The 13,857-nt window shown below is 38.1% G+C and overlaps 2 protein-coding genes across 5 annotated transcripts in view; both read left to right on the top strand.

The window, feature by feature from the left end:
- Window positions 1–2,872, top strand: part of LOC111875517 — a 101,741-nt gene extending 98,869 nt beyond the window's left edge. For all 4 annotated transcript variants that reach the window (XM_023871830.2, XM_023871828.2, XM_023871829.2 and 1 more), the window contains exon 14: window positions 2,270–2,872. In XM_023871830.2, coding sequence (XP_023727598.1) covers window positions 2,270–2,299 — 30 coding nt within the window. In that variant the 3' untranslated portion in view covers window positions 2,300–2,872. The remainder of the gene's footprint in view (window positions 1–2,269) is intronic.
- Window positions 2,873–12,975: 10,103 nt separating this feature from the next.
- LOC111875520 (periodic tryptophan protein 1 homolog) overlaps window positions 12,976–13,857 on the top strand; it is a 45,311-nt gene continuing 44,429 nt past the window's right edge. The window contains exon 1 of the mRNA XM_023871835.2: window positions 12,976–13,295. Within this exon, the coding sequence (XP_023727603.1) occupies window positions 13,206–13,295 (90 nt within the window). The 5' untranslated portion in view covers window positions 12,976–13,205. The remainder of the gene's footprint in view (window positions 13,296–13,857) is intronic.

Below are 13,857 nucleotides of genomic sequence, written 5' to 3' on the forward strand. Positions count from 1 at the left end.
TGAAAATACGCTTTTCTAGGCTTTTTAGATAACTTTAAGTTGAAATTCTGTTTGAAATGAAATGAAGTTTAAGCTTGTTATACTAGGTAAAGAGTATATGCCCAGCCTTGGTGAAGTGTGACAAGACCTTGAATGGATGAAGAAGAGGTGAGCTGCACTGCTACAATCTGTCATCTCTTATATGTCCCCTTCCAGTTAGCCCTCCAATAATCACGTATGTTGAGTGAAGTGCAGCACTTGAAGGTCATCCAAGTAGTCACATAGTTCTGTGACATCCTAATGTAATGTTTGCAAATGAGGTTCTTGTCTGGTCCCAATTCAGGAAGTTGTCCTTTCAAGTGACAATGTCCTGTAAGTAGTCCTGTCACCCACCATAACTGTTTTTTGTTTAGTTTTATTAGTTCCTTAGTTCTTCTGGTAGAGGTGCCTTGTAGGAAACCCTTTTCATATTTTGAGTCCTGTTAAGGACTCCCAGTATTTTTTATGGTCTCTGTCCAGTTCCTAATAGCCTTCTGAGCAATACCTGCAGAGGTGCAACATGCTAGATTAGGTCATACAAAAAGACGTTCAGATCCCAATTTTGCCAATTGATTGGCTGTTTAATTACATTCAGTACCCTTGTGCCTCAACATGCATGTCAGCTGAACTAGTTTTTGGTTCACCTGGTAATTGTCAGGTGCTTCAATTGCAACCTGGCTGTCTGATAGAATATAAATATTTCTGTTTCTGTAGCCCCTCTCTAGATACTCCACTGTGCATGGCTTGATGGCATGTACTTCTGTCTGTACTACTATGGTGTATTTTTCAAGGCTGAAGCTAAGATTCTTCCTTGTACCATAAGTATACATACCAGCCCCAGTGCCTTTATTTGTCATGATACCATCTGTTTACCAGACTAGTTCCCTTTCCTATTAGGCTGAAACCCCATCTTTCCATTCGCTTCTGTCAGGAAAGCTGACCATGTATGGTTTGTAATGGTATCATTCTGTTAGTTATAGTCTTTTTGATTGGTTCTTCCTTCATGCCCCAAGACTTGCAGGCATGCCCATACCATTGGATTTGGGCTTCCCTTGTTCACTGCAACAGTCTGTAGATCATGCAAGTACGGTGAAAGGATTCTGAGGAGGAACTCAATTGTTGCTCTATGAGCTGTCCTCAATGCTGCAGTAGTACCCAAGCAGGCCAGCCTTTGAAATTTTCTGAATTTGGTTCTGCTGATTGTAAATTTTACTCTAAGTCATCACACATTGGCAGCATAGGCAATTATCGATCTTACTGTGACGTTATGTATGTATCCAGTTTAACACCTTTGGTGTCAGTCCCTAAGCTTTTTCAAACATGCCTCTTCAGATTCAAGGGACTTTGTATGCCATGTTCATTACCTTATCTAGCTGCTTCTTACAAGTCTTGTATAGCCCCTTGTCTAACATTAGCCCATGGTACTTAACCTCAGTGAATTTTTTCCAAAGAAACTTGGTTCCTGAAGTCCACTCATGTTTCTATTCCTGGTGAAAGGTTTTATTACCATCATATTAGGGTTAATAGAAAAAATTATTTCTTTCACTACTGCTGAACTATGCCCAGAGCTGTTTGTATCACATCTAACACAGAGGGAGTTCTATGTTCATCTTGAAATATCATCTTCATATCCAGTCACCACAGTTGAGTTCCCATAAAAGTTCATCTGCAACCAAGCTGCACAACAGAGATAATCACTCACCCATCTGCATATATCCCCTGGCTGAGTGGACCTGCTCAGGGTCTTTCTTGACAGCGTGGTTATGTATCCCGTAGTAAGAGCTAGAAGCACTGCAGTTCTTGGTAGGAAGCCAGATTGAAGGTGGAAGACCTCATATTTACTGCCCTTTTCAGTAGAAAGTAGTTTGTATTACATCTCCATTAATTAAAATTGTATCTGACTGATTCTAAAAAGTTATATCCAGTCATCACAGGATAGCAATGGCATTTCACAGTAAAGATCGGCATTTGTTGAAGCAGTTTGATTTTGTGATATACAAAAAATTATTGCAAAGACTGCTACCAGTGTTATTCAGTAGTGTTTACTTGTTGATAAAATATATGAATATACTAGATTTTGCAAAAATTAATTTGAATTCTGAGATGTTAAGCATTCTAGATAGAGAAGCAACTTGGCATAGAGTATAGGTTCTCATTTAAATCCTCATAGCAATGAAAGTAATAATTTGCCTGCATGTAAATTTTCATTGCAGTAGATTTTTGGTGATTACATGTTTCTGTTTTCTTCTAGGTAATCCAAAGAATCATTCATAGACGGTGAGAAACTCTGGACGTCGGACAGACACTCAACTTCATGATCCAGTGAATATGGCTCTGTAATGTGAGCCATCCTGTAAATAAGCTACAAATTGTGTATTGCTGCATCCACATTTGAGAAGTGACATTCATTTATATAGTAGTTTCCACAATACAGAGGAGTAGTTCTCTTCATGCTTAATTCCATTGCATGAAATGCATCTTTCAATGGGTTTTCAGCCCCAAAAAGGTAGAAAACGTCTTCCTGAGATTTTGTAATCTTCAGGCACCTTTTATATTTAAAAAGAAGGTCTGCTGTATTCACAGCTTCCATTTTAAAAATGTGTGAATATGTGGCATAGTAACTGACAGAAGGGCATAAACCACAACAGACATAACCTCTTATGAGTAACTGGCCTGAGTGGACAGTGTTCCTATGTAGGGGAGAACATCATGTTACCTGACATGGAGGCAAGAATGTGACATTGTGTGCCATGGGACAAGTAGCATACATGTCCACAGATCAGAACATCCTAGCCTGCTGTTATATAATGTGTACAGTATTAATTGTTCAGCAGGTTGTTTTTGCAGTTAATTTTCTATGACATAAACTGCATGATATCACCGTTGATTGAACAATTCTGAAAAAGGGTTGTGTTCCCAAAACAGCAGTCTTCATCNTTGACAAGACTGGTTTATTTTAATCTTATTCTGAACAAATTCTTAAGTTAGTAATGACTTTTGGCTTACATAAAAACAAATGTTTCCGTTTCTTTTGAGTTTGGAATTGAACTGTTAATGTAATGTTAAGTTATGCATATTTGAATGCAGTTTTTCTTCAGAGAATATTGAGTCTAGGGGCCGCTTCACTTAAAACTTTTTATATTTTTGACAAGAGTTTAATTAGCATATTCAGAAGACATGACTGATGATTGTAAAGATTTCTGTTTGCCATTTGTTAGACATTCTGGTAATTCAGTTACAATTATGAGAGGTGTTCTAAAGAAAATATATCCAAAGCCTGTCGCTATTAGTGGATAACTCTAAAGGTATTCCTGTAACTTTTATTTTGCATGATTCACTATCAGTTTCTATTTGATATATCCCAGAAAATGTTTGGTTCAGTGGTGTATAGCACTCGTTGCACTTTGAAGTATGGGGACATCCCACATAGCACGCACTGCAAATTCCTGCTCCTCATTTTCGCTAGCCAATCAGCGCTCTGCAAATTGTTGCTCCTCAAATGCAAGTTTCGCTCCGCCCACTGAGCATTGTATAAAAGGCGGAGCACAAGCTCGCAAGTCATCAGTTCCACAACAGTCTACAAGCAGTCTACAAGCAGTCTACAAACAGCACACTTCGTCGCCAGCGCTCGGTCTTCAGAGGCATCGGCAACTCGCTGCGCCAGGCACAACTGCCTCGGCTGTCTGGCGGTCACACCCGACTCGCTGGGCAACTCGGCCGCCTCGATTTGCTGGCGGTTATGCCCGACTCACTGGGCAACTGGCATAGCTACCGCCTCCCCACTCCTGCGACCGCGCTCCACAAGCAAATGTTCTCCAGCAACATAGCAACCTCCAGCAACGGCCGCAGTGCGGCCAGTCAACTGACTCAGCCGCCTCAACACACCACAACCAACATCCTCTTTCTACCAGCGCGCGCCGTGCTACTTCACCGGCCAAACATCCCAGCAGCCAACGGTCCTTTTCAGGGCCTACAAACTTTTCCAAAGGAGTGCGTTGTCATTGGAGTAATGACAAAACCCCACAGAAGCTTCTCCAGTTTATGCAACAGATTTTGTATGTAGTGCTCAGAAGCACCTCAGAACATGGCAGTGCCATATAAAATAATTTGTTATGACTTTCATGATACAATGACGATATATGTTGTCCATTAGGGAACACAAATCAGATTTTTTAAGTCACCATTGAAGGCGTTAAGTAACTACAAATTAACCTAAAAATATAACAGGATCTTATATTGGTTAATTCTTATGCAGTTCATAATATTATATTTCAGCATCCTGTTGCATTGGGGCACCATTTTTGAAACTAAAATATTCCATCTATAATGCAATAAGGTCACCTTTCTTAAAAGAACAATACATGAATTTTACAACATGTAGCAGTACACACACTACCTAGAAAGATATTTAAGCGAGAGCAACTATACTGGGATCAGCACAAGAAAAAACAGCACTAAAATATACACAACAGAAGTGAACAACAAAATAAAAAAGGAACACTGAAATAGCCATCAAAAAGATAGGATGGAAACATCTTATGAGGAAACTTAACAACAGAAACAAGGATGTGCCTAAGAGAACTCTGTCTGTACCATGCCAGTAGCAGTGGTTTGAATATTTTTTGTGAAAGGTGGAATGCAGTATTGGGCTTAATTTTTTTATATTTTATAAGGTGTCATCATCTGAAAAATAAAAGTATCAGGGTGAAAGAATTCATGATGTAAGGGTGTTCTCATTTTTACTTAACGATAGCTTTACACTCTGAATGCAGAAGTGAATGACATGTCATAAATGTCCCATACATAAAGTGGCTGATGCTTTGAGCTCAGAAATTGGAAGTTAAGTGGGCTGGAAGAACTTTGTTTCACTAAAATGTCTTTAAGATAGTGCTGGTGTGGTGACTGGCACATAAAGTAGCACCAGGGTGCTGCCCTGGACCACTCTGGCTTGGCTAAAGCCATGCTTTATGGCAGTAGAAGCCAGATATATTGTTTTAATCCATGGACATATGTTTTTAACTTTTATGAATGTGCAAAAACAGTTGGTACCTCATGCAAAATACAAATTGTGCTGTGTGTACTACATTCGTGTTAAATTGAAGTACTTGGGACAGTACTAGAATGTGCATTCCTACTTTCCATTGCATGATTTTATAATTATTTTGTGTACGTTTAAGATGTGAAAGTTGTATATATTAATTTTTTACAATAGGTTTTATTACAGATCCATAACTGTCAGAATTTCATATGTTAGATGAAACCATGTTTTTTCTTATCATGATCTTTTGAATTTAAAGTTTTCTTCTTTTTCTTTGATGGATGAGGCTCTCTGGTCTGTTCCCATTCAGAATTTATTCTGAAGTTAGGAATCTTCTAGAGAGTTGGTGATCAGCCTGTCACAAGGCCACTACCTACACAGGACAAGACACACACACAAACAAAAAAGAACCAGCAGCATCCATGCCTTGAGTAAAATTTGAAACCACAATCCTGATGTTGAAGTGGGCAAAGACTTTTCTTGCTTTAGACGATGCTGCCAGTGTGAAAGGCTCTAAAATTTTCTTAATTACAGTTATATTTAACCAAAAAGACATCTTAGTAACGTAACCTGGTTACCTAGACAGTTGACAAGTGTTATAGTCCACATGTTCTGTATAAAATCATTTGCTTTTATAATTGGGGTAGGCTCTTGTTTTCTATTTTTATTACATTCCTTAAACTGTGTGATGATAATTGCGTATATGTAACATTGAATGAGAGCAGTTGGGATGGTTATAACTATAACAAGAATGAAGGAGGTAGTAGTTGTGTGTGGTTTCCAATTACAAGCCAGATATGATACCATTCAGCACGTGAGATCAATGAATTTTTTTTCTTTCTTTGCTATAAATGTGTGTGGTATTATTATTATTATTATTGTTATTATTTGTTCCTTATTCCATTACATCTATAGTAGGCTAAAGCCTTAGATAAAGAATTGTGTCAATTTATCTTGCTAATACTATCAAGCAGTTGTCAAAAAGACTTATAATACAGTGGAACCTCGCTTAATTAGCATAATTCGTTCCAGAATCTTACTCATAATGCGAAACCCTCATTAAGAAAACAATTTTTCCCATATAAATTAATGTAAAATACGATAATGCGTTCCATGCCGAAAAAATACTAAAAAAATTTTATGTATAACGTTTATTCAAAGAAAATTTATATATACATTGTTAAGGAGCATGAATTATCTTCATCTTTTTTTCTATGCGGAATGAACCAACCTGGAATGCGAATTTGATTTGCAGAAAACAGAAAACAAAATGAAATAATTAGTTTATTATTTATGATACATATCTAATTCTTTTTTACTAGAAAGCTGTCTAGAGATATTTGTTTTTGCTGATGCTTCAAAATTTGGTGATAATGCGACACAGCATTATCATTAAATAAATTTGTAGTGAGCATAGCCACTGCCTTATTAGGGTGATGCTTCTCAGTGTACGATGCAACAGTTTGCCATGTTTTCAGCATTTCTCTTATTGCACCAGAAGATTGTAGCTTTGCTGTTACCTCCTCCGCCTCCTCTGACAAATTCTCCTCGACAACTTCTTGCTGTGAAACACAATGCAACTCCATAGGCTCTTCAGTGGTCAGCTCTTGGCTGTACTCTTCCACAAGCTCATCGATATCATTGTTATCCACCTTCAACTCCATGATCTTGGCCAAAGATACAATCTTGTTGACTACAGGCTCCACAGGTACTATCTCAACCCCCTCAAAGTCACATTTGACAATGCTCTCCGGCCAAAGTTTCTTCCAAGCAGAAGTGAGGGTTCTCTTGGTAACCCCTTCCCATGCCTTCTTGATCATCTTGAGGCAGGCAACGATGTGGAAGTGATATTTCCAAAACTCTCTGAAAGTGAGATTGGTCCCTTTAATCACGTCAAAATAACGATCGAAGAGTGCTTTAGTGTACAGCTTCTTAAAGTTAGAAATAACCTGATGGTCCACAGGCTGGAGTAACGGAGTGGTGTTGGGAGGTAGAAACTGGATCATGATGAATTTGAATTCTTCAAGGAGGTCATCTTGTAGGTCTGGAGGACGGGCAGGAGCGTTGTCCATAACAAGCAAGACATGGAATGGCATATTCATCTCAAACAAATATTTTTTCACAGAAGGACCAAACACTTCATTGATCCAATCAGTAAAAAGGTCACGTGTCACCCAAGCCTTGTTGTTGGACCTCCACATCACATTTAGCCTGCTCTCCTGGACTTTACACTTCTTGAAGGCTCGTGGAGTTTCTGAATGGTAAACAAGCAGCGGCTTAATTTTCAAATCGCCGCTTGCATTGGCACAAAATAGCAGTGTGAGATGGTCTTTCATTGGCTTATGGCCAGGCAATGCACTATCCTCTGCTGTTATATAGGTTTGCTTCGGCTTCTTTTTCCAGAAGAGACCTGTCTCATCAAAATTAGAACCCTGTTGCGGCAGGTAACCCTCAGAATCTACGAGCTTCTTGAAGTCACTGATGAAGTTCTCTGCTGCCTTTGTGTCAGAGCTTGCTGCTTCACCATGCCTTACAAGGCTGTGGATGCTGGTTCTTCTCTTAAACTTCTCGAACCACCCACGGCTTCCCTTAAATGCTTCTTCTTCGGCCGTTGATGATCCTGGCATCTTCTTAACCAGGTCGGAGAAAATCACTTTCGCCTTCTCACAAATGATGTTCTCGTTAATAGTGTTGCCTTGCAATTGCTTTTCGTTTATCCATATGAGGAGCAACCTTTCAACATCATAGAGAATACGTAACCGTTGTGTAGATATTCTTGTCACTCCCTTTGAAGCATCTATCTCCTTAATCTTGTCCTTGTTCTTGAGGATAGTACAAGTCATTGATGTAGACCAGTTATATGTGCTGCTAGTTCAGCCACGCTCACACCTTGTTCTCGCTTTTCAATGATTTTATGTTTCATTTCTACAGTTATTTTTATTCTCTTATGGCTGTCTTTTTGCAGCTTTTTCTTCAGGGACATTTTTGCAAGGGTCATTAAACTTTGCACAAAAAATAATCACAAATAATATGTCTGAATACAATTTTGGAAAAATGTGTGATCACAAGCGACACTAAGATGCTAGCGGAACGAGTGCTAAACACAGACTGATGTAGCAAGCGCACAATCCGGTACTTCCCCTCTTGTCACTCGTTATGCGAGTCATATTTTTACAATTTGTTTTGCTTGTTATGCAAATTACTCATTATGAGAGGTGCTCGTTAAGTGAGGTTCCACTGTATATGACAATGTTTGTTTACATCATAATACAATTACTCTCTAGCACAATACACTCAAAATTATCATTTAAAATAAAAATTTAAGATAAAAGTTTCCATCAAAAGTAACAGAATATTTTGGTCATATAGCTTTAACATATACAACAAATCCACATATGTAGTGGCCTGCTACTATGAAGAAAGATTCCAAAACTTCCTGTAAATATCCTTTATCTTTCACTTTATCCATACCCATAGTACTCAAAATTATATGGTACATCACATAATTAATACTGCAGCTTTACAACAATTTTAGTGCTCCTCTATGTTTGAAGTGCTGTGGTTATGTGGTATTAATGGTGAGTAGTGGAAGACATTGACACTATCCCATCTGCTCCATGTAGTGTGCACTTCAAGTCTTAACAGTTTGAATGCACTCTGCCAAGTGACAGGTAATATAAAACTGATATTTTCTTGAAGAGTGTTATCTTCTGGGATATAATGCCATGTACTCTGTTGGAAGTCAACTGATGTTTCAGAGGTACATATCGCCTCTATCTTCAGGGTCAAAGAATAAGCCGAGCAAGATACCGGGGTGAAAGCAGATGGCAAGCAGGTCCTTTCCACTGCACAGTGTTACATCCTTGAGGATAGTACTCTTTATAACCACTGCTGTGAGAACTTCAAATCCTACATGTTGTTTTCTTTTTATGTCACCTTGTATGTTGTGTACTAAAACAGTGATAATGGAATAATGTCATTGTGATTGAAAAATGACATAAAAGATGTAGCATACTTGCAATTGGAAGGTTCTGTTAAGTATATTCTTCTAGTAAATATGGACTATTGCATACCATTCAGTTTAAACTGTAGTCAGAGATTTACATTTCTGAATATTTTATAACTATTTTAAAGTATTGTGTAAATTAAATAAAGGTAATGGGTTACCTTGCATTTTTAGGGCCAAAGTTTAAAAAAATATAGCAGTATTAATGTTATAGTTACTTGGTTCTCTTGGTGTTCATCTTGTGTATTTGTATGTGACAGTGTAAACCTTAACTTAAAAAGGAATTAATAATCAACAACATCCTTGGTCTTTTTGAAGATGTTACATTGTATAAAATTGAAGAAAGAAGGTTTCTTGAAAGGAAATGTCACTTTATATCTCATGTATATGTCAAGCACTTGCTATATAATTATGTTTAAAGAACTGACATGTACAAAGCAGTGGTGTCACTCCAGTTAATAAGCAAAGGGATGTGTTAAATTCCAACTGTATTTAAGCACTGTTTTAAAAATTTAGAATCAATATTGAGGTTATCTATTTACCTCAAAAGTGAGTGGGCTAGCACAGTCAGTATAGTGACTGGCTACTGCGACCAACGGATCGGAGTTCGATTCCCAGTAGGGTCAAGGATTTTCACTTCTCCACATCGTCCAAACTGTCTCTGGGGTTCACGCAACCTGCTGTTCAATGGGTACCAGGGGCTCTTTTCCCGGGGGTAAAACGACCAGGGCGTGAAGTTGACCACTCACCTCCAAATAGTGCCGAGGTCAAGAAAAGGCGGATCTATACATCCGCTCCCCCATATGCCTTCATGGCATTGTGCTTAATTAGTTAAGCACAGGGACAACTTTACCCTTTTTCCTTACCTTACCTTACCTCAAATGTTTGCAATTATCATTGTATTTTAGAAAATGTAATACAAGGAGATTTTTAGTCCATCACAGAAGATGTTTTTGATCCTTTTGACATATACAAATTTATTTTACCTTTGCAAGCTATGTGAGGCAGCCCCATGAGCCAAAGACAGAAAGTCACTGAAACCTACAGAAAACCACCCTCAAGATGGCTGAGTGAGTGAATGAATGACATTTCATTATCTAGTAAATTTCAGACACCATTTACAGAATCAGCTGTTCATTAAAAATGCAAAACTTCTTAAATAAATTCGTGGATTCATCTTTATTTTAGTGTAAACTAGTATTTGGACTTCAGTACGTGAAATTCGAAGCTAAAGGAGACTCCAGCTTTCCACCTGGTATTGTGGATATTCTTGTTTCACTTTCCTTTCTGATTCTGTTATTTCTTGCATGATGGCCTTGCCTTAGACATAATTTGCATTATGGTGTTGCATCCCAAGGTGTTCCAAGTTTTTCCAGAAAGCCTCAGTTCTGAGATGAGAAATAGTTTTGTTGAACTCATGTTTCCTCTGTCAATAGCCATGTTCTTCATTAACGGGAAGGCCATATCAGCAAGTTCCAAACTTATGGATTTCCCACAAACAAAACAAAGGCAGAGTGATAAGAGACTTCATGTTTGTGCAGATGGCTGAAGTAGAGCTGCTTCCTAGGAGGGTGTGTGAAAGTAATATGCTTCATTCAGTTTTCATCATAAAAAATTGCCATATTCGCTTGTCTGCTGCTCAGAATTGGAAGGCAAAATCCTGTGCTTGAAGAAAAATAAAACAGTGCAATAAATATTCAGAATTATAAGACCTGCCCACAGTAAACCTGTTAATTTCTCCAGAGATCTCACCGACAAACAGCCATTCTTCACAGTTGTTGCGGTGCAGGAGACTGATAATATATATTCATTGTGTGTGTGTCAGTAATATATCTATATAATAATTGTATATTATTCCAATTTTATTTTACCTCCAGGATATATATTTTTTTTACCTGATTCAGCAGTTTACCAAATGTTTAACAACAGGTCATATTGAACTGGTGTGAACCTGCTTGGTGATACCACCATTACAAAAATACGTTTATAGCCTGTACACTGTTTCAAATCAGAGTGAAAATTATGTATGTAATAAAACTAAATAAGGATGCTATCTTTGAATGTTGTCCTTAATTTTATGATTAAGAGTACAAAGTGTATAATTGTAAGTCATGCACACATAATGTAATATTAATGTTACAAAATACAGAATACGCATTGCTGCCTGTTGGAATTCTGCATTCTTTTGTGGCCCCACTTCTAAACATGTGCATGTCTAGGAGAGAACAAATATTTTGGTCGTAGATCTCGACAAGACTTGAAGCTAAGAACGACCTACCATTTATGGTGGTTGACATCCATTAATAGCAAGTGATAACCAGTGAGTGTCTTGGAATCAGACTGCCATCCCCAGACAGTTGCAGCCATGAATGAGATGCCATCATGGGTTAGGTGTGACAGTCACCAGCCGGTAAGGACGTGACATGGAAGCAGAGGAATATTTTCCATTAGAAGCCATTACTGAGCAAGACCTAGTGAATTATTGTTCAAGGCACTATGAAATTTTGTAACATAAAATTTTAAAAAGTGATGAAAATTTAAATGGCCCATGTAAGAGCCAGAATAGCACAGTCAGTATAGTGAATGGCTATGGGCTGAATGACTGAAGGGTTGGAATACAATTCCTGGTAGGGTCAAGAATTTTCTCTGTGTTGTCCATACTGGCTCTTGGGGCTTGAAGCTGACTACTCACATCCAACTAGTGCCAAGGTCAAGAAAACATGGACTATATATGTACTCCCCCTTACATATTCATGGCATAGTGCTTAATTAGTTCAGAAGAGGGACAGCTTTACTTATTACAACCTAAATCGTCCTTTTCTCCTAAGATTGTGGTCATCTGGAATGTGACACCATAGTTTGGTAGATGGGTACAAACTTATGGAGGAAACTGTTGCCTTCACCTTCAGATTGACTCTCAATTATCTAGAAGGTGAACGAAGCAGGTTGCCCAGAAACATTGGTGTATATATCTGTACCAAACTACACAGCGTTACATCACAAAAGACCATAATTCTAACAGCGCCGAGAGAATGTAAAAACCTTTACTTTTTTATTTCTTACTTGAAGCATTCCGCGTTTTCAAGGTATGTATATATTTTAAATACATTTCAAACTACATGGCCCAAAATACCAACGGACAATATCTTAATACCACCAAGAGAATGTAAACTCTCGATGCCCTTTTTCTTGCTCATTTCGCATTTTCAAGGCATGTATTTATGTCAATATTTGGACTGAAGAGAGATGAAGTGATAGGAGATTGAAGAGAACTGCACAATGAAGAGCTTCATAACTTGTACTCTTCATCAAGTATGATTAGGATGACCAGGGCAAAGCGGATGAATTTGGCTGGGCGTCTATCACGAATGGGGTGAAGCGGAATGGATATAGGATTTTGGTGGGAAAACCACAAGGAAGGAGGCCACAGCGAAGACAAAGACGTAGGTGAGTGGTAATAATGAAATGAATCTTAGAGAGATAGGATGGGGAGATATAAACTGGATTAATCTAGCTCAGGATATGGATCAATGAGGGGCTCTTGCGAAAACGGTAATGAACCTTCGGGGTTTCAGAAATTTCCGGGAAGTACATGAATGGCTGCGCAATGTCCGCTTCGCAGAAAACGTTCAGCTACTTGAACTACTTGAAGGCTGTTAGTTAGTTATGTAAATTTGTCACCAGGTAGCAGCCATAACCAATGTTGGAGCGTCATCTCATGGTGACCAATTTAACTAATGCAAAGGAGAGTGCGTAGCTACGCATCAGTGTCGCCAAAATAAAGGATATTGTTGAAAGTAATCGATATTACGATTGCAGTCGTAAAAATAGAGAAGTGTTGACAGCGTTAGACAGTGTCCATAATCCACGTACATGAATCAAATTATGGATATTACTTTATGTCCAATGATAATCTCATGCATCAATATTGATGTTCTCTCAAATTAAAATATTTGTGAGAGTACGTTGGGTGCCCTGTGTTTGGGTTACATGTTAGAAGTTATAGGTCTTTTGCCATGCAAGGCTTTGATGGAGTGAAGGATTGGAATGTTGTGTAAATCTAAGTAGTGCTTAGCTTGTTAGCGTATGCATTTTTATATCTAAAAGTTTCGCATTTGCAAGTGTAACTCTACCCGTTTAAAAATGGACAATGAAGATGCTCCTTCGTCCGTTAATTTTATACCATGTGTGAAATGGGTGAGAAAAGGAGTTGCGAAAGAAATTCCAGAGAAGGTTAGCAGCATGGATATAGATACTTTGAAGCCATATCAATTGAACAACATTTTTTTTTCGTAACACAAGTTTTACTTACAATTGATATAGATCGTAGCCTGATAAGCTAACGTTTGTTTATTGACAGTAGCACAAATACAGAGACTAGTTAGTATGCTTGCTAGCAAAACCAGGCCTTCGTTGTGTGATTCCAGTGTACGATGTTGGTAGGTAGTTTTGTAAAAAACAAATAGCATAAAGTGGTGAAGTTTTTGTCGCATTCCTGATTCAGTCTTACACAGTTACCGTCTCGCAAGTAAATTATTTGAGACATTCCGAGTAGATTGGAATGAGGTGCGTTGTGCATACAACAAAGTTGACATTTTTTAAATATTTTATTAAGCCATTATAAAAACAAAAATAGAAATTGCGCTGTTGAAATCGACGTGCGTAAAGAATTAAATTCTGATTAACCATTTATTTGTGATACTAGTAACTTTGTAGATGAACCGCTGCCTTCCATTTTTGAGATTAGGTCAAAGGTCATGCCTTCTTAAGAACGAGACTTTTAATCTGGCATTTG

Source organism: Cryptotermes secundus, unplaced genomic scaffold, assembly GCF_002891405.2.
Source record: "Cryptotermes secundus unplaced genomic scaffold, Csec_1.0 scaffold468, whole genome shotgun sequence".
In the NCBI taxonomy this organism is placed as follows: domain Eukaryota; kingdom Metazoa; phylum Arthropoda; class Insecta; order Blattodea; family Kalotermitidae; genus Cryptotermes; species Cryptotermes secundus.